General features: G+C 43.6%; 2 protein-coding genes across 2 annotated transcripts; one reads left to right on the forward strand and one right to left on the reverse strand.

The window, feature by feature from the left end:
* The first annotated feature begins 5,290 nt into the window (after positions 1–5,290).
* On the forward strand, positions 5,291–6,807 carry sfr1 (SWI5-dependent homologous recombination repair protein 1). Its single transcript, XM_076141799.1, has 3 exons — positions 5,291–5,632; positions 5,710–6,069; positions 6,395–6,807. Exons 1-3 carry the CDS (start codon positions 5,537–5,539, stop codon positions 6,581–6,583), a joined length of 645 nt encoding a protein of 214 aa, XP_075997914.1. The 5' UTR covers positions 5,291–5,536; the 3' UTR covers positions 6,584–6,807.
* On the reverse strand, positions 6,781–20,440 carry cfap43 (cilia and flagella associated protein 43). Its single transcript, XM_076141798.1, has 38 exons — positions 20,412–20,440; positions 20,041–20,294; positions 19,847–19,943; positions 19,575–19,742; positions 19,018–19,156; positions 18,799–18,943; positions 18,568–18,650; positions 18,342–18,467; positions 18,138–18,254; positions 17,974–18,051; positions 17,742–17,890; positions 17,474–17,577; positions 17,203–17,352; positions 16,969–17,129; positions 16,724–16,888; positions 16,497–16,627; positions 15,756–15,932; positions 15,007–15,088; positions 14,301–14,378; positions 13,973–14,098; positions 13,660–13,764; positions 13,452–13,568; positions 12,695–12,883; positions 12,320–12,526; positions 12,059–12,145; positions 11,765–11,845; positions 11,225–11,353; positions 11,020–11,139; positions 10,686–10,793; positions 10,344–10,430; positions 10,171–10,259; positions 9,865–10,075; positions 9,612–9,724; positions 9,314–9,473; positions 9,001–9,165; positions 7,315–7,395; positions 7,080–7,233; positions 6,781–6,956 (listed from the first exon to the last, which is right to left on the reverse strand). Exons 1-38 carry the CDS (start codon positions 20,438–20,440, stop codon positions 6,781–6,783), a joined length of 4,938 nt encoding a protein of 1,645 aa, XP_075997913.1.
* Positions 20,441–21,086: the final 646 nt, after the last annotated feature.

Consider the following 21,086-nt stretch of genomic DNA (forward strand, 5'->3'; position numbering starts at 1 on the left):
CTTAAGGGAGACAGACTGAGGCTGAAAGTGCAGACTGACCGAGAAACTTCTGAGGTTCTGAGTCACCAAAACTCTGCTGGGGTGGAAGGACACACACACACACACACACACACACACACACACACACACACACACACACACACACACACACACACACACACACACACACACACACACACACACACACACACACACACACACACACACACACACACACACACGGTGCATGCCACGATCTGCCGTGTGCATCTGTACATCATCCATCCAGTTGCAGCTGGATCACATCTGGCAGCACACACACACACACATACACACACATTTGGAACACGAATGGGAATTTGAGTTGGTTCGTCAAAACAGTGTTTAACAGCATTAACTGTGTATTTGTATTAAGGGGAAACAAAAGAAGCAACAATTAGTCCCGTTGTCCTGTAATCTGAGTCTAATCTTTAATTACCACATCTGTAATCTGTGGACACAAAGGTTTTCCATAGCGTGTCTCAGCAAGTATCAGTCTGTACGTCTACAAGTGGGACAGAAACCCAGATATACAGGGAGTTCTGTCAGCTTCCATGTGATCCGGTTGACTGAATGTTCCACGTGAGAGGAACTTGAACATGTAATCAGGATTAAATGAGCACCGTCCCATCAAGTTCCATTTTTCGCAATTTCAGACAAATTAGATGCTTTGCTTTTCTTCCACTGGCAATCCACAAACCCCCACCACACCACACCCAGCACACACTAACACACACACACACACACACATACACGCTGAGGCAGACATTTCACCCACCCTGCATGAGTCAGAGCGAGCAAGACTCCAATCTGCTTCAATGATGGAAACAAACGGCCCCAAAGGAAGGAGGAGCAGCAACAATCTCGTCCGTGTGCAAGGTTAAATAATGCCACATGACGAGACGCTGAGCGGGATTGGCTCAGAGCGACAGATCACACAAGGGAAAGGGATTATCTGGGATGTTTAGGAGAATATAAGTGTGTGTCTACAGTTTAGATAAGTTTTCCAGAAGTGAAAACGCTCACTAATGCACTGGAAAACTAGTTAAGACTAGTTTGAGTGATAGATTTGTTTACCTAGCTTTGAGACACACATTTAAACTGTCAGAGTTCATGTCTGGTTTCATTCGTTGTCTCAGTCTGAAGAGGTTCGGGGTCGGTTTGGACTTGCCACAGAGTCTTTACAGCTTCTGGTGTAGTGGGAAGTTGAAAGCAGCGTGAGGAAACTTTGTAAAAGGGAAGATTATGGTCGGCAGGATTGAGTTCTTAAAACGGAAAAACCAGAGAAATGAGAATTCATGGAGAGTCAAAATAAAGAGAGATTCTAATTCTGGCTCCACATTTTAAATCGTGTTTGACTCCAAACTGACAAATCATTAAATCCACACTTATCACACGAGACGAGAGCATTCCATTTTGCTCTCCCTGTCAGATTACGGAGAGACGGTATCACTTATAGAAGCATCAAGTGTGTCGTGACAAGTCGGGCAGGGAGATTGAACTCAAACGTGACACACTGAGTGAATCGCTTGGAGATTGTGGAGTTTCTATAAGGAATTCACACTTTAATGAGTCACGGCTGAGTCCTGACGGTACTTGTGTTGTCAGGTGAAGCAGAGATCATTCTTCGTAGCTCAAAGCCACACACACACACACACACACACACGCTCAGCACTGTGGGCTATGAAAGAATCTCTGCACCTCCTTAGTGTTGTCACAACGTCTGGTGAAATCCGGCGACGCAGCAGTCAGCGTGTGTTTACTGCTCGTCATAAAATGTAGTATAGAGAGGAAATAAAAAAGTCCCTGGCTGGAGTTTCAGGAGATATTTTGGACTTTTTGACATCTGAGATAGCGACATGGTGCCTCAGGTGTATTTATGGACGTCTAGCTCTGTTCTAAGTTAAGATGGTAAACCAAAACCTCGCCCGCAAAACGGACAGCGGAACACAGATTGCGGGAGGCCACTTTGTGTGTGTGTGTGTGTGTGTGTGTGTGTGTGTGTGTGTGTGTGTGTGTGTGTGTGTGTGTGTGTGTGTGTGTGTGTGTGTGTGTGTGTGTGTGTGTGTGGTCGGGGGGGCGACGTCAGGGAGGCTCCAGGGCTCATCACTCGATTTTATATTTGTGTGTAATGACCTGGATACTTGGGTTACACGTATGGAATGCTATACATTTGGGATAAGTGTAACATTTGTTATTCTGAAACTCAGACGGGTCGCATTACAACATCAAGTTCAAAGATTAATTGATAAAAAAGTTACTGAAAAATGTATCTAAAGTGATGATTTGCTTAGTTTACTGTCTATGATCACATAATAATCTCAGTTTTAACTTTAAAGCTGGACTGAGAGCACATTCATGTTTACGTAGCAGAGGAAAGTGCTTGTACTTGTAAAATGGATTTTCCAAACTGCAGAGGCCATTATTAGACTTTTACTCTGAAAAACTTGATACTGGTTGCATAAGTGATCCACACACATTTCACAATGACATCACCCCCCTTTAGGTAACCGCCCCGAACTCCAAACACACCAACAAATTCTGAAAATGGTGTGCAATAAGCGCTTAGTGACGAGCGAGTGGGAGCTCGGAGGCTAAACGATCAACGTCAAACTGACAACTGCAAAGTGCTTTACAAAATGTTTGGCCTTTAACTTGGAAAAGGAGGAAAGTAGTAGAGGCACAGCAGTGGGAGCTTCCAATACGGAGCAGCTGATGCCATCTTGTATTTACATCAAATTAAAGTCTAAATGATTCTCTAAATTACAGCAGTGTGATCGATGCACGCACACACACACAGGGCGTACTCACATCCTCCACAAGGCTCCAGACAGGGCCGGCACCGCGCTCAGAAGTGATGAGGGGTGAGATCTGGGTGAGTGGAGGGCTGAGTCCTAGTGGCCCCTGGGGCTCTGGTTTCACGTCAGCAGGGAGACTAGCAGAAGCGGCGCAACATGTTGCTGTTCCCCTGACCCTGTAGTGCACTTTGCTCATTCCTTTGCTTCCCATTCCACGGCGCCCGAGGAGGGCGAGGAGGGCGAGGAGGTGAGGAGGTGAGGAGGCGAGGAGGTGCCAACAGATGCGGGGTCTGTTCAAAAGCAGGCTGCAAAGCAAAGCAAAGCAAAGGGAGCTGTTGGCATTTTGAAGGAATCTGAGACTAAAATAGCCGCCTCAGGTCCAGGTCTGTTTTCAGAGCGGTGTTACTCAGCTGATTATTCGGTGATGAGGTGATTACTGAACAATTTTAAATGATGTAAGGAGGTGGAAAGAAGTGTCTTACTCTCCAGCCAGCAGACATATTTAGATGCACTTGAATAATAGTCTTAATGGGAGGCCAGGGGAGGATGCCAGTAAACCTCCTGCACTGGACGATGGGAGATTCTTATGAGGATCCGTCATGCACAATGGCACTCTGAGAAGTACGAAAGTGTTTATCTGATTGGATTCTCCTAAATAAGGCAAAGGCAGCAGGGCCGGCAGAGGTGTGTGTGTGTGTCTCTGTGTGTGTTAACGCTCCATACAAGTATCTGAAAAGTGCAGAGCTCAACACAGACTCCCACTTCTGCAATCCTCCCAAATGGATGAAGGTTCAGTGAAACTTCCCCTTTCTCCTGTCACTTTTTTATTTTAAATTGCCCATTTTAATTGTAATATTAAGTAATAAAGCAAACCTTTGACTATAATAATATTGCACTTGATGGTTATCTGTGAAGGCTTTGGTTTTAATCCATGTTTTTATTCTCTGCCCCTCCCCAGACGCCTTTGGATTGCCTCCAGCTGAAAGTGTCATATGTTCCATCCTCTCTCTCTCTCTCTCCCACTCTCTCCTTTTGTGTCTGAGATCATGAGTCACTAAGAAAACAGTGACACCCTGCAGTAAACATAAGTAATATATACTGTTCTGATTAACAGAGAAAAGAAAAGTGGAGGAGTCAAATGCCGACTCAACCTGTCCCATTTCCGATTCTTGAGAAAAGCCAAAAATAAAAGGAGGAGTGTGTGTGTGTGTAACTATACGAGCAGCCATCATTACCCTTTCCACACCACATGTGGTTAACTGCTCCTGCTAATGGATCCCAGCCACAAGACGCTGGGGGTCACCACCCTAGACGCAGGAGTAGATTATCTGAATCACTGCTGACCCTTAAGAGAGGAATTAATAGCCTGTGCAGACGAGATATGGAGCCTGAAAGTATTTTGGAATGCCCACTTGGTATTACACACCTGTATTTGATGAAAGCCAGTGTCTCACCGGTAGACCTGATTGGCCAATACCTTTAAAAAGTTATTATTCATGTTGATTAAAGAAAAGCAAAGCGGTGTCCTGACTCACACAGAAAGTAATTATCCTCAACTCTCCACCTCTTGAGATTCATCCACATAATATGTTCAGATCTCCGTTCCCTGGGGTGTGAAATATCAGCCAGCCAAGTGCAGAAGTTCAAGTTCAGACAGGATAACGTTTCACTTCACAGCTTTTTTTCTCAGGGTTATAGAGAGAACACTGATAATGTCACTCAAACAAAACCTACACGGGCCGGCTTTGATTCGTTTTTAGTTGAGTTTTTCTTCTTTTAAAAAAATCCCACTCACAAATGAATTGGATTTGTTGGGAAGTGATGATTCACATTGTGACTCCGCTCCGGGAACAGGAGCTGCTGGTAACCAAGGAACAGAGCCTCAACACTGAATCTGTCTCATTATAACTCCATGGAAACGTTTCCGCAAAACAAGCTGTCATTTTGTGTATAGTTATATTAAGAAAAAAGGAACTATGATGTTGGAATGAAGAACAAACCAGACAGTAATTAGTGCCTTAGATGTTATAATAATATGTTTCATTTAGCTGAGATTTGATGTTAAATGTAAATGGTGACTACATAACAGATTATTCTTACAAATGCTGTACTGGTTTGGGCCTTAAGTTGCTTTGCTCAATAACAGCAAGAGGATAAACATTATTTTTATCATTTATGAGTGAAATGAAACATCAACTCAATCTAAAAAAGTGTTGAAAATGTGCGATACAGTCAAACTCTCTCCAACATGGAGCCATTTATGGTAACAATGTCTGGCTCAAGTGATAAATGTGTATATTGTTATTGTTCTTGTTCTTAGCATCTTTCAAATCAAATCTTTATGAGCAGCGGAAGGATACGCCCATAAATGCTCAGCTTTCAACAGAAATCGCATCGTTATATTTCACAAAAGAACTACAACTCCCATGATCCTCCTCGGTGACGGCATCACGTGACCCTCTACCCAATCGCTGCCTTTGGAGGGTTTCTTGAGCCGACAATCCGGAAGAAAACACAAACTTTCTCTCGTGTTGCGTTCACTGCTCGCTTTTCTTATTCTTTTGTTGGCTATTAATTAATAACTGAAGAAGTTGTGGGACTAACTAACACGTCTGAGTAGTTGTTCGTGTTTGTTTAACTTTGCCTGCGGAATTTTGACGTGAGGCTGACGACGTATCCATCTTTATTTTAAACGACAGCAAAGTAGTAAATGTTTACAAATGGAGGCTACTCCTAAAGCGGTTAGGTTAAAGTCTGTGTTTTCCACGCCGTGTAATTCAGTAGAGTCAAGTCCCTGTGAGTCCAAAGGGGGGTCGGTAAGTTCTTATTTTATCTACTTGAACACTATATTTGTTATTTGTTGTCATTCCTTCACATTGGTGTGTTTCTACAGTATCATTCAAACCTGAGTGCCTCTCTGAAGCAGAGGCTGAAGAGATCCAGACGCTCCTTCACCTCTCCCTCCTCTGTGGCCAAACGCCTCTGTGTTGATGATGCAGAGGAGGAAAACGGCCCGCAAGTCCCAGCAGATTCCAGGGAGACAGTTAATAACCCTCCACAAGACAGGCTGGGTGTTGACGCAAACAGAAACGGAGTGGGATCAGGGAGGGGAAAGGTTCCTGGGCCAGGTCCTGAACCAGCTCATCCTCCTCCAGCAAACCTTTCACAGCAACGAGAACAACTCACAAAAGCCGTTAAAGACAAGACAGAGATGCTGCGGAGACTAAACATGGTGAAAATGTACAGAAGCAAGGTATCAGTCAAAGTATTTGTCACTATTTCTACATGTCAGATTTAGTTTGTGGGTCATGGAGAGTACCTGTCAGCATGAAATGGATATCACAAGTTGTTTACTAGATTACTGAGGCCTACAACGCGTTCATGACTGCCTGAACTCCTCCATGAAGGCTTTGTGAATCTGACGCCTAGAAACTAAAGCCGCCTCTTTAATATTTGGGGGGGGAAGTAATGCATTAAAACATAAATAGAAATGGCAACAGGACGTAACCATGGTGACATCATAAAGACCAGTACTCCCCCTAAAAGCTGATTACTTTGTCTACAATCTCTCTCCCCAGAATGACTTAACACAGCTCCAAACCCTGATCGGGAAGTGGCGTAGTTGTGCTCAGGCTGCCCTCTATGAGCTCCAGTCCGATCTCCCCACAGGCGGACAGAAGGCCAGTCTGTCTGAGCTCATCGACCTGTTTGGACTGAATGACAGCATACTGCACTTTGACCGCACAGAAGAGGACTTCACCACCTAAATAAGCTTTAATGTCAAACGCACCTGTGACACAAAAACAATACAGGAACTGAGTCATGTTCACTTGGACTGTAGTCAGTGTTTTATTTGTTGTTGCTCTACAGCTGCTATTCCCATCTGAAGGCATACATTTCCTATTGAGAGTTAATTGTTACTTCTTGTAAATAAAAGAGTTTTCTGTTGAAGTAAAGACTTTGCTCAACTGTGTTTCAGCTGATCAAGTGCTGGGAAGTTTTTCATCCTCAAGCGTTCCGCCTCTGTGTGTAACAGAGCCAGCTCCTGCGCCTGAGCTCTGGCCAAGTCCTGCAGCTTCTTCCTTTGTACAATTTCCTGGTACCGCTCATGTGTTTGTGCCGCCTGATTGTCCTCCACAGCTAAATAAAAAGATGTTTTATGAGTCAGCAGAGGCTCCAAACAACAAGTTGTGATGGTGAAAAGAATCCCCTCTTTAAAAGAAGCCACTTGGACTCTTCAGCCTTAAATCCCAGCACATTTACCTATGGCTTCATAGACGTGCCTCCTCTCAGCCACAGTCACTTCCATGTCGGCCAGCTGCTGCTCCAAAACTGCATTCTTCTCAGCTTTCAGTGCAGCTTGTCTGTTGAGCTGTGAGATCTTGTTCTGGTGTTGCTGCAGACGCTTTAGATGCATCTGAAGAGAGAACATATCACACACATATAGGTCAAACAGACACACAGCTGATAACATTAAAGGATTGACTTTATTTCTTACCTTTTCCTTCAAAGCCATGGATTTCTCCAAATTAGAAATGTGTCTGGATGTGTGACTGCCACGATTGGTTTCCTTGAGATACTGGAAAGAGGAAGAGCAGTGGAGTCTAGATCACCTGAGGGTCGTAATGTAAATGTATAGATTTATAATTGGTAGTATTATAATCTCAAGCATTTGCAGATTAAATGCAGGTTTTAACATTCGATATTAATCTGAGGGTTCTTGGTTTTTTATTAGCCTGTAAATATTTGCTCAGTCTAATATTGCCAAGTGTTTTTTTTTTCAAACTTTGCCCAATATTTTCAGTCTGTCTCTTCTGTCAGACCCTGATGAAGGCCATGTGTCGGAATGCGTTGGATGAAGAACGTGCAGATTCTTCCAGTATGTGAGTTAACGTTGCCAGGTTTGCCCGCAAAACTCACAAAATGATGACAAAAGCTGAATAAAATGTCATGACGGGGTGTGAGGCCACCACACACACCTAAAATTAGGTGTTTGGAACTTCTTCTGTGGGGCTGTGACATCATCGTATCATAAATAGCTCTTCTTCAGGTAGTGTTGTATTTAATAGTGGTGGAAATCTTTGTGTGAGGTTTCACACCAGTGTCCACTGCAGTTTAGAGGAGAGGAACGTCTCGCTGTGCGCTGACGGACTTGTTTGTGTTGGAGACGGAGACAATGGCAGGAAAGTGCGTGCCACACAAGAGCCTTCAGCTACCTGAACCTTCTGCCAGGGCAAACAAGCACCGACCTGGAAATGTGGCTCATGTCTGCCATGAAAAAATAGGATGAAGAATGACTCATTTGACCATTCGGCTCTTTTCCATGGATTAATCATCAACTGCCTACAATTTTTAACTCACTACAGAGTTTGTGCTCTGTTGTGTAATAAACGGTTGAAGGAATGTAACACCAAGAAATAAATCTAGCTGGGAGCTTCATGTAGGACCGTTTCTAATTAAGCTGCTCGTGCCTTCGACACACGGAGTCAAGTGAAGCAGAGCTTTTCTGCTTCCTTACCATCTGAATGTCAAATCTATGTATCACAAAACTGCGCTGTAAGGAAGAAATGAGTAATTCCATACCGCAAACGGTGTGTAAGCGCATTTTTTTTTAACCCGCCTCCACCCACTGGGTTGCTGTTTTAAAAGATGCGAGAACTTAGGGTGGGGTTCCACAATGAACAGGGTGTGTGTGTCTGTCATAACACATCATCCTTCTGTACTTAGGGGTGATAACAACTACATGAATGCAGCCAGAGGCAGAATACCTGGGTTTCTATCAGAGACTGAACTCTGGCTCAGAGTGCAAACTGAGTGAAACCAGCAAGGAAAGAGAAACGGTGAGATGAGAAACTGCAAAGATTCTTTCCTCTAAAATTGGGAAAAAAAGGTCTCAATTGTGTGCGGGGTGAATAGTAGTCATTAAAGAAAAACTATATAACCATAATTACAGTTAAACAGGACAGATATCTTGCAGCATCTCACTTGTTGTAGCAAGTAGAGCTGAAAACAGTAATCATGGTTTTGTTCTGTGGATGTAAGGATTCCCAACACAATGACCCTGACATACCCGCATGGATATGGTATGGAATGCAGCCTGTAAGGACTACAACGCTTTGATATAGAAAATATAAAATGCACAAAGGCAGCACCTGGACAGCTTTTAGATTTTGATCCCACTCACTTCCCGTTGCTCCTCGTTGAGTCTTAACATCTGGAGGTCCCTGGCTTTGGTCTGGAGGTCCTCGATCAGCATCCTCAGCCTTTTGTTCTCCCACTCCTGCTGGATGATTCCCTTACGGAAGTCCTTACACTCTACCATGGTGGCCAGCTTCTGCTCTGCATGCATCTGATCACACAGGTAATTCACACTTGATAAACATCACAATACTGCAAACACATCAAAGTGATCATCTTTGGCGTCTGCGTTCTTGTTTTCCAAAATCTATTGTTCTTGGAGTGGATTGGCAGCGTGTAAGTGCGAGTTAAACGCTGACCCTGATGGTTGTGTTGAGGTCCTCCACCACGCTCCTGTGGTGAAGTATAGAGCCCGAGTAGTCAGCGGCGAGGCCTGTGGGCGCCACCTCCACCTGACCCTGCTTGATCAGGACCTGGACCATGACATCTGACAGGAAACGGCTCTTCTCCTTGTGTAGACTGGAAATGGGAGAAGATAACAACAGAAAAACAATTTGAGGACTGTTGACATTAGGGGATTGTTTTAGGAGCAGTTTGTATATACATATGGAATGGAAAGATTATTAAAAAACACAACTAATGAAACCTCAGACTCACCTCTCAAGTTCCTCAGTGAGATTTCTGACTTCCTGTTGGAGGGCCTCGTCCTCGTCCAGCCTTTTCTGCAGAAACGCCTGCATCTCCGCAAGAGCCAAAGCTTTGAGTTTCACCTGTAAAAGGCAAAGACACAACTATTAAAATTTGCACAGGTGGAACTAAGCATCAAGTGTGTAAGCAGACTATAGAGAGTATACAATAGAAACCTCAGGGACTGGACAGTCTCTTTTAACATGTCCATATTTTCTCATACCTGCTGCTCGCTCTCTACTTTTGTTCTGCGGATGAGACAGAATTTCTCCCAGGCCGTCTGGTTTAGTCCTTCTGGCATATTCTCTACAGCATCCAACTCCTCCATGGCCTTGAGCATTTTGCTGAACCCATCTGGAGCCATTGAGCCACACAGACGCTGCTCTTTAAAGGGGTTCAGGTTGTTGTCCGTCTGGGTCCTCATCTTTTGGACCCTGTGGCATAAAACACTCCGATATCAGGACAGCTTTCACTAAACAAGGTTGTTTTAATTAAACTGCAGAAAGTCAACATGTTGAGTCTCACACACCTGGGCCTACGCTTGTAAAGCTTATACAGGAGATCAACCACTGGGTTTGGTACATCAAAGAACTCCTTCCTGAAATCTTTGTCAAGAATCTTGAGAGACGTCCGTGACATTACAGTCAGAAACATACATTCATTATTGCCAAAATGATTTCAGTGCATCACCGCCGTTCTTACTTTGTCCTCCGCTACGACGCTGTCATAGGTCTCGTGACACACGGCCTCTTCATCCTTGTATTTTTTAAGCTCTTCCCTGGTTTCATCCTGTCAGAAGTAAAGGATGATAAGACAAGAACCGCTTGTACTGGAAACAGCGAGCTGCGGCCAGGGAAGTTAGCACGGCGAGCAAGTCTGTTCTTGCAAAACATGCCTGAGATGAAACAGCATTATACTAAAATATGGAAGAATACCGATACCGCCGTCTCAGGCATCACATGAATAACAGAATGTGGGGTTACAAATTGGGGTCATAAATTGAAATTCTTTTGGCGCTACCGTGTGAGAGTTGACTCTTCTTACCTTGTACGCCAACTTTTCTTCAAGTTGGAGCCTGACTGCCAGCTCCCGACGTCTGATCTCCTCTTCTGTGTGGACCGAGTAAACAAGAGAAGTGATCTTAAGCTCTTCCTGAAAAATGAGAAGAAAACAAGATCAAAGGTGTTTCATAACAAATGATTTCATGTGGGAAAAGAAATTACTTTATCTTGATAAGGGGAAAAGACCAGAAAGAGCAACCTTAACTTTATTCCATATACAATCTAATGGTTCTGAATATGTGTCTCATTTGTGTAGCATAAACCGGCCTTTGTCAGTCTGAGCTGTGTCTGAGTCACATGTCTGTGTGTGGGCTCACCTGGTGGATCGCCATTTCAGATTTCATTTTCCTCTCTGAGAGTTTAGTCAAGCCTTTATCAAACCTCTCTGCTGCCTCTTTGTTGGACTCTTGCAGTTTCTTCATTTCACTTTCCAGTACCTGTAGGTAAACAGGGCCCACAGATCGTTTAGTGTCTATGCAGAGCAGAGCAGAGAGTAAATGAAAGTGTGAATCCATCCATCACCTTTCTGTACTTCTTCTGCTCCACGCTCAGCTCGGTGGCTTTGTTTTCAAACTCTTTGAAGGCTTTCTTCTCCTCCTCGCTCCACTGGCTGTCAGGCTTGGTCAAAACAAATTCAGGCGCAGGTATTTCCTGTGGAGTAAATACAAAAGGAACTTTGTGCCCTTATGTGCGATTTGTCTAATGATACGTTAACTGGCAAAGAGTTCAAGTAGCAGCTCATTTGTTTAAAAGGAAAAGTAAAGAGAGAAGTGACTGGAGTTTCAGTATTCTGGCTGTGGTGAGATGTATAATGTAAGTTGTCAGTCGTCGGGTTGTGTTATTGTTGAACTTGGATCAAAGCGCAATACACAAGTACAGTCCAATTACCATTTATCACATCTTAAATAAGTTCATCTTGTGTTGGGTCTTCAGGGTCAGAGGTTTTTAATTTTTCCTATATTGATCTTCATTCCTAAATCCACTTATTTCCAGGAAATGATATATCTTGAAAGAAACACAACACATGATTAAAATAAGATAGATTGGAGACTTTGGCCGAACCATTTTTAAGATATCTTCTTTTTTCACTTGGAGCACTCCCTCCATCATCACACCCAGAGCCTTCCCTCTGGTGTCTTCACCCTGGAACAGGAAGACAAACATCTCATCAATACAACACAGCTTTTATATTTTTGTAATTGGTGATGAATTATTTCTAATTAAACACATCACTAAGTCTAAGGATTGTTTATATTTACTTTTACTCTCTGTGATAATTACTGCAGGATCTCAATGTGAAGAATGTGGAGACACACAAGTGGGGAAAACAAAAACAGATTTACGACAGCAGCATACCATGGCAGCCATGCGTCTCTGCTCCTCCAACAGCTTTCTCTCCTCCTCCTCTCTCTGCTCAGGGGTGAGATACTTCTCTACTTTAATCTAGAGTGGGACAAAGGCACTGTATGTAAACACATGGAACATTCATCAGCAGCAGTCACAGAGAAAAAATGGAACCCTTCTCCATTTATTTATTTAACTTCTGGTTCATTGACTGTTCCCTCGCGCTGCCACACCCTGATTAAAGCCGTTAGTCTTCTTCCGGAGGCGACTGACCTTGGAGTCGTCCACAGTGAGCGCCCTCTCTGGACACTCGCTGTCCGTCAGGCTGGGCTCCCACAGCGTCTCGCTCACGTTCAGCTCCTCCGTTATCTCCCTGATGCGTCCGTTCCTGTCCTTCACACGGCTCAGCTCCTGCAGCTTCTGCCTGTGCACCACCTCAAACTCAGCGTTGAACGCCGTCTTGATCTGGTGGATTGCATCCTGCGTTTGGGGACGAGGGAACGATACAGGAGTGGACAAATAAATATAATTCATAGTCAAAATATTCATCTGTGAAAAGGTAAATGTACTTTATTTTATGTGATTGTGGTTTTGAACATTGTTTTAGTTCCAAACTGCAATTTGCAAAGCTCAATTAGTCTTGCGTACCTGCAGCAGCGTTATCTGGTTGATCTTCTGCTCTGTGGTTTGGAGCTCAAACTGATCGCACATGTAGGGATCTGAAACTCCTAAGTGAGCGGAGAGACTTCCCGTCAGCGCAGCGCTCTCCTGACCTTCCTCCCCTCCTTCTTCCTCCCCGGCGCTGCTTGTTTTGGACCTTTTCTTCAGAGTCTCGTTCTGCAATTGGACGGTGGAGAGGGAAAGCTTGAAATGACGGGGTTGAAATAAATGTGGAGGTCTGACACTGCGGCCCAAAGATTGCCTTTTGAATCCCAGCATAATTGCAGTGCGGAGAGGACTGACGGTGATAACGCCTCTGAGGACACGCAGACATAAATCTAAAGGTTTCGACATCGACACTCTGGAACTTTATCAAATATTTCAGTAAACAACATTAAAAGGTCAGACGTGGGGCTCAAAGCATCAAATTACATTCCAGCAGTAACATTGTTTTGGCTTGAATGAGTTTTCCATAGCGTGTAGTTCCAGGGAGCAAAAGCCGCACTACTGGAGAAATTGGCAGTTGTTAAATATATACTTCTCAGAGATGTTGGTATGCCTGTTTGACAGGACGTTGCCATGGCTGCACACAAGCTGGATTTGTTTAGCATTAAGAGCAGTAACCATGTGATCCAATCTGTACTAACTCAGCGCACGTGTCCTGCTTTGCACTGTTCACTAAAAGTTGCACCACAGACTTGGGAGGCCTGACAAATCCTTCAGGGTGTGGCTCCATTTTGCTTACGACGCAGGCTGCATTCTCAATCTTCCTCATATTTTGAACCCGCCGGAGATCCTCCAGCTCCTTCTCTGTTCTCTCCTTCATGGCGTAGTTCTTCACCTCGTGTTCAGACTGGAAGGCCTGGAACAGACAGGACAGTTATCAAATCATAACACAAGTGAAAGAAATCCTCCCTTGTTAGTTTGACAGCTCCGTACTTTGCTCGTCTCACCTTGATGGCTCTGCCTTTGACCTTCATAGAATACCAGAATTCTCTCTTCAGGACATCGCAGGTGTAACATTTGGCCAGATTCTCCAGCTCGATTTCATTTCTTAACTAGAATGTGAACACATGCACGGTACTTTAGCTCAGATATCGGCTGACAAACTCTTGTGTATGTAGACTCTGTTTTCATGTTGTTCTATACACATAGCATACCACATTGTGTTTTAAATTAACTAACAACAAAAAGCGATCAGATTCGCTGCCATCACAGTATAAATAACATTAAAGACCATGTACTGTGTTGATGTGTGTGCATTACCTTAGTGACCTCTTGCTCCACCATGGCCTCCAGTCTCTTCTGCTCCTCTACGTCCAGGTTGAACTCCCGTTGCTCCAGACGCTCCATATCAGGCAGGGTCTCATTTTCCTGCATCATCTCCTGCACCTATTAACAATGGGGACACACTTAAGCATTTTTAAATCTCTCTGGAGCAAAAGTAAACATTGACATACTTCATATAAGTAAACAACCCATGTGTACAGCTTCATCTGCATGTGTGAGTTTATTAAGTATCTTCTGCAGTAACACTTTAGCACTGTGTGCTAAATAATGATAAAATGAAACACAAACATTAAAACTGACTTACAGCGTCTCGCAGCTCTCTGATGGTTTTTCTCAGTTGGTTCTTTGTCTCATAATAGTGCTGATTGTCTTCTTTCACCACCTGTGCATTGAAAAAGAGCTTTGATGTCAGATTTATTAGATCTTGAATAAAGTAATAAAGCAGCACAAAGCACAAACCCTGGTGAGTGAACCTGGCACACAAACATTGTGGCAACTTAACTACGATGCATTTTACGAGACCGAAAAGTAAAATTACATACTGTAAAACACTTTCACTTCAACATGATATAACCTGAACACGATGCTCACAAATCACAGAAGTCAATTAAGAAAGCATGTAGTGGCGTAAAGCTCTGCGTGTTCCTCAGAGATCGTTAATGAAGTGCAACACCAACAACACAAAGACCGCCACACCTCCAGTATCACTTTATTGTTATCAGGTTTTGTGGGTTAACAAATGCTTATCGGCTCAGCCGATGTTTACGCTCAACCGCTGGCTCACAGCTCGATGTTCACAGACTTAGGTTAGGTGATGATAAATCAAGGTGCGACGCAGTGAAATTATGTGCCAAGTTCAACACAGCTGCTTTCTCCAGCGAGATAGGAAGGAGCAATTTCATAATCCTCCTCCAGCAATGTGGAGAGACACAATGCAGGTATGCAAAGACTGTAAATGTTCTCCATTCAAAGGTCACAGACACAAATATTACAGTACATGAGTCACTGACCGCCTCTTGCTTGCTTTCCAGCCAGGTGAGGTCAGACAATGTAGATCTCTGCTCCTGCTCTGTTCCATCCACCATCTCTGCTCTGCCAACGACCTGCAGAGAAACACAAGAGGAAATGATTGCATATTTGTGGAGCATACAATGCAATACATAATATAACAAGAACAATAATATCAACATCCCACATATTTGTAACTAAACAAATTTGAATTATACAGCATTTTTTCATTAGCTGCCACCCACAAAACAACAAAACTATATTAATATTTATTATTATTAAAAACAAATTAGAAAGCAGTGGTTAAAAGTGGAAAGTAAAAAGATCATTGTGACATTAATGCATGCCGAGATAGAGATCAGTAAAAACTTTAACAAAAAAGGAAATAGAAAAAAGCTAAAACAAGTAAAAACATTTATTTATTATTATTTATTTGGTAAAGGTTATTAAGAAATTAAACCTTGCATGATGTCATGGTTTTATCCATACTACCAACATCATTCAGTCCATACTGAATTGTATGTATTATGGATATGATGGTTAAATTACAATACTTTTGTATTTTTTTGTAGATATTTTCAACAATTCTGCATTACACTAATGAATTATAGGAGGTTTTCCACTTTGTCCTTGCTTAACGTTCTCCTCTTATATTAAACTGCAATAAATCAAGCCTTTGTCAGTTTGTGTTTTCAACCATTATAAACACAAAAGCACCAACACACAAAGCAGCTTGAACAGCAGGTAAAGCAGAATACTTACCTCCGTCTCCTTTGCCGTTTCAGCAGCAGCAGACGAGCCGGGGCACAATTCAGCTAAGTGACTGAGGAATGAGTTCTCTGTTTTGAACGTGTTCTCCAAGAAATCTGCCAGAGCTCGGCTATAGTGTGTAGCTTTGTTCATGTCACCAGCACCCAAATCGTTAAGTCTGCATGGGGCACAAAGAAAACACAAAATGGCAGATAGTCTGTGTGATTGAAACAGATTTGGTAATGAGCAGATTGTCCATAACTCTGAATGACTAAAATGGGATTTATTTTATGCCAAACATTTGTCAAAGCTGCAGACAAACTATAACGGTGATATGTAATGTTTAATTTTAGTGTAAATAGGAAAGAGGAGAAAACATAATCTCTCATTAAAAAAAAGAATAAAAGCCTCCAAACAGAGAATATTTGATTAAACTTCAAAACAAGAGGAAGCAGGGGCGGCTGAAGTGGAATGTGAGTGGGATGGGATCCAGTTGGGACAGCGTGCTGTGATGTTTAACAGATCTTCCTTTTCCTGCAGCTTAAAGTCACGACCCCTCAGACCCACCACAGTGGCCATGTTTATGAACTACTGTCACTCACAGACAGCAGTAAAAGAGGAAGATACTGTGTGCTTTTCCTCTAAGCACTATACTGCGGTACACAGATTGGAGTGACAGGACCAGTGAGAGAAAGGGTTCCCTCTAGTGTCGACAGCTGTGCAGTCTGCAGTGTCGGGTTACCTGAGCTTTGTGCACAGGAGGGAGCCGTCGCTTAATCCTGCAGTGACCAGCTTCTGACTGTCTGCGGAGAAGGACACACCCCCAACTCCACCAAGACGCCACGAATGACACTGTGTCTCCTTGTAAAGCTCCTATAGGTGCAGCAACATCATCGTTTACACACGAGATTAAATAAATACCTGTAGGTCTTGGGGGGGCTTATACTGATATTGAGGAAATGCCCTGACCATTGACGCAGTTGGCCAGATGCACAGTAAGCCATCTCTGCCCCCGGAGGCCAGCCAGGACCGGTGAGGAGACAGAGCGAGGGAGGCGGGGCCCAGAGGATGGCCCTTCACTTCCTGGTCAGGTTTCAACTGGACCACCTGCTGGCTGGAGAGATGGCCCGTGTCCTGAGAGGAACAGATGATCACCGTGATTACCTGAAGCTGATAAGTAGATACAGTAAAGATCAAAAGAAAGTGCAGTGAACCTGAGGGAGAAGGAACCGCTGGAGAGTTTTCCTCCTGTGGCAGTAAGCAAAGAACTCGCCAACTCCCAGGACGCAGGAAGTCAATGGATGAGGCACTTTGTATCTAGACTCCTTTAAGACCTGATGAGACAGACATCCGTGCCGGTCTACACATTCTGGACCTGTAGGTCAGTGGAAACACATCATATAAGCATTTTGCAGGTTCAGCTTCAGTCTCCTGGTCGGGTGCAGTACCTGTCAGGCCCTTCGTAGGCAGAGTGAGCAGCGTGAGCAGGCTGCCCTCACACTTTTGGTCCATCTGTTCAGTACACAGTGCAAGAACCTTCACCTGCTCATCGTCCCTGATGCACTGGGTGGAAAGAGACAGAATGGGCCCAGGAACAACTGGAGAAGAATGCAATCAAAAAAGAATGTATATGAGATAAAAGTGTCATAATGATGTTCTCATTCGGTCTGATCTCTAAATATTGTTTGCAGTGTACTTATACTTCAATTGAGTATGTACCTGTGTGTCCTATGACTGAAAATGTGTTTGATGGCTTTGCATCAAGTACATAGACTCGTAAATCTGAGGCTCCAGTTAGAAGGTAGTGCCCTTCTTGATCAAAACTGTAGAAGCACAACAAAAACAAATTAGAAAACCTGTGGAATGCAGCTTGTGACGTTGGGTTGCATGGCTACAAATAATTGTCTCCTCTTTATGAATGCATTCTGAAATATTTTGACATAAGCAGTGTAAAGGTTGTCATGTTACAGTGATGGAGGATACTTGCACTAGATGATCCACAGGCCTGCGGTAGAGGTGGACCTGATGAACCAGGCGAGGCTGAGTCTCCTTGTTCAGGTCAATGAAGAGCACATGTCCTGATTTTGTCCCTACAGCTGCACATTGTGCAACAGGACAGCAGGCCAGAGTTGTCACCTAAGTAAACAAACATTCTGGATTGAGTTCTTGGGTGAGGCAAGATTGATGTGTTGTGAATTTTCTGGTATTGTGGTTCCAACCTCAACATGGAGAGACAGGAAACCAAGGCAAAGGCCATCTGAGGACCACAGCTGCAGTACTCCAGAATCCCTCACTGACTGAAACAGCAGTAAACACACAAACATCACCACTGACACACAACAGCATGAGATAATACGGTGCAAGTTGAGCTGAAGTATTTTACCACACAAATGTTCTCGTCAGGGTGCAGTAAAGCTCCTGCCACAAAGCTGCCACTGTGAACGTCCAGGACCTTCACCATCTTCTCTGACTGGGACGAGTTGATCGTATAGATCTGCCCCTGAAGAAAATGATTGTTTCTGTCACATTGGTTTCTCTCAGGTAATCGTTATTTGAATGTCACAATATGGTTCATTTGAATGCTCACCAAATCTGAAGATAAAATTAAGGTTTCATAGTCGGGGGAGTACGTAACACTCGCTGGTCCTTTAAATTCCCAGGTTTCGGTGACCTCAATCTTTGTCCCTTTGATTTGCAAGCACTGAGTTCTCTCCTGTAAAACAGAGGGATTATAAACTGTTTTACTTTTAAGTCCTATTGAGCATATTTATTGACGGATCAACTGGACTGTTAAAGGGAGAACAAGCTCATACCTTTCCTGCAGCAACCAAATGATTTCCATTAAAGGCTAAACCTAAAAAGATATCCTGCTTGAGTTCAGGGATTGAACTGCTATCTGAACAAGAGATAGATAAAACACACACATTAGTGCCAAAGAAGTTCACTGTCAATGATTATACAGAAGAGCACTGTGAAATACACTCAGTATATTTGGAAATATCCTCAACTTTCCATTCCCAGAGTTGCAGTGTGTGTTTGTGTACCTTTGGGGTTGAACACGACTGAGACAGAGAGGCTCTCTGGGTCCAGCAGCAGCAGGAACCCTTCCTCACAGCCCACATACAGCTTTGATGTGGCGGTCCAGCAGATGGCAGCAGGAGTCAGTCTGCTCTTTGTACAATGCCTCCTCTGTGGAATCACAGGTGCTTTAACAAAACGCTACCACAACGGACATAATTATTGATGACTCACTGTGTCAGTACCATAACGCTCTCTGCCTCGGCTCCCTTCAGCCCCGAAATGGCCGTTGAAGGCTTCCGTGGCCCTAAACATGTCAGTCTGTCACTGCGATGCTCCTCTTCCTCAACACGTGAGCCGTCAGCTGCTGGAAGCTGTACCACACTGGGAACAAATAAATATTATAAACGCTGAATACAAATGCATAGGTTACTGAAATTAATCACTTATGCCCACAATTTAAGATTACATGACGTGACTTCCGGGCTACCTCAGCAGTATGCTAACAAACAATTTAGCCAAAATAAAACAGTTATACCAATAAGCACAAAACTATATCTGCTGTTACCTGGTGCTATTTTGACCAAACATTTTTAAATTATCTTATCTGCTTTTACCTTGCCCTAAGATAATTAGCGCCATACATAAATAGCAAGCTACCTTTACTAGCATCGCCCCACCTGTAATTACCCGGATTGAATTTGGCTAATATGCTAATTAGCGCACAACTCTGCCCCTCCTCACGTAGGAAGTGAATTACCTTTTCTCTCCATATGAGTTGGTCTCATATGGTCTGCTTTACCTTGGTTTCATTACATGGAAGCTGGCACTCTTCTCTATATTCCAGACGGTGAGGGTCGCGGTGCCCACAGCGCACATCTGGAGGCCGTTCATGGGGTTGAACACCAGAGAAATGGCGTCCTTCCCGGCTTGTGGTTGTGAACAAAGTATCTCACCGCTTTCCCAGTTCCTACATCACACACAGTTGCGTTCTCAGCTGCGCAACTACCCAGCATAAATAAACATAACTTAGAAAGTGCATGATATAGTACTTTATTGCGTTTGACAGCGTACCACAGTGTTACGGTGTGGTCCGGAAGGGCGGAGCAGCAGGCCAAATATGGGCCGCCATCACTTAATGCGAGAGAGGTGTAGTCCAGTTGCGCTGTTCCTGGAAGCAGAATCAGTGGTAACTATCAAACCAGATGCTTTGAGGATCAAAAATGAATTTATTGCAACTACATGAAAACTAATTTACCGTAATTTACCTTTAAGTTCATTCTTCAATTTCAGTTCAGGGAAGACGTACACGAATATGGACGGGTGCAGTTTTTGCTCAGAGAAGGCAATAATCCCACTGTTCCCATTGGCCGTGAAGGCACCAAGGCCTCTTCCAGGACTTGGAAGCAAACTTTGAATTTTTGTCTCCAGGTTCAGGAAACAAATGTAAATCCCACAAGCATAACATATCGTTTTTTTGTCAACAAACTGAACATTCTTGCTTGTAAAACCTTGCACCCACCTGGAAAAGGGGTAAAACGGCAAAATTAGATCAGCAAAGGGTTTATAAAAACTATATAGTGTTTATATGAATTGTATGCACGTCAATGTGTTCATTTCAACGACAGTCACGACGTACCTGACTTCTAAACTCCCATGGGCATCCATTTTAACACAAATGTGAAAGTAAGCACAATAGAAATCCTCCTTTTTAACGCATTCACTGTAGTACACAGAACGAAAGGTGTCTTGGCGCGTATCCGTGGCAACCAGTACACAAACAGCTCGCCCCTCCACGCCATTGGCTGATGCATATGTGACACGCCCACAAAGGAAGTTGAGTTCACTAAAATAAATCAGCCGTCGCCCTGATCTTCGTCCACTTTTCAGGCCCCTCGCCGGTGCTTGATCTTTCTGAGAATGTCTGATAGATTAACTAGTTAAAATATAAACATGGCTATAGTGATGTGAAGAACGAAGCCGCGAGGGGCAAGGAAACAAAGTTTGAACCTTCGAAGCATTTGAGTTTATCATGGCGACATCTACCGGTTAAGCCGCGGTATTGCATCTGTATGATCGGTTACAAAGCTTGACCTCCAATCAGCGACTTCGACACACAAGCGCGATCACATTTGATCAGTAAAGGTTATGTTACAAATCTGTGTCAGTAGTCAACACACACACAAACACACACACTAGACACTATATAACACACACAAACTGTCACACACCACTTCACAAACTGCTCACCACTCACTCACATACATAGTGCTTTATTTGTTGCTGTGATGCACTTGCTTTCCCATCTGAAGGT

Source organism: Genypterus blacodes, unplaced genomic scaffold (genome assembly GCF_046128005.1).
Source record: "Genypterus blacodes isolate CSIRO-AG114 ecotype Tasmania unplaced genomic scaffold, CSIRO-AGI_Gbla_v1 ptg000020l_1, whole genome shotgun sequence".
NCBI lineage: Eukaryota > Metazoa > Chordata > Actinopteri > Ophidiiformes > Ophidiidae > Genypterus > Genypterus blacodes.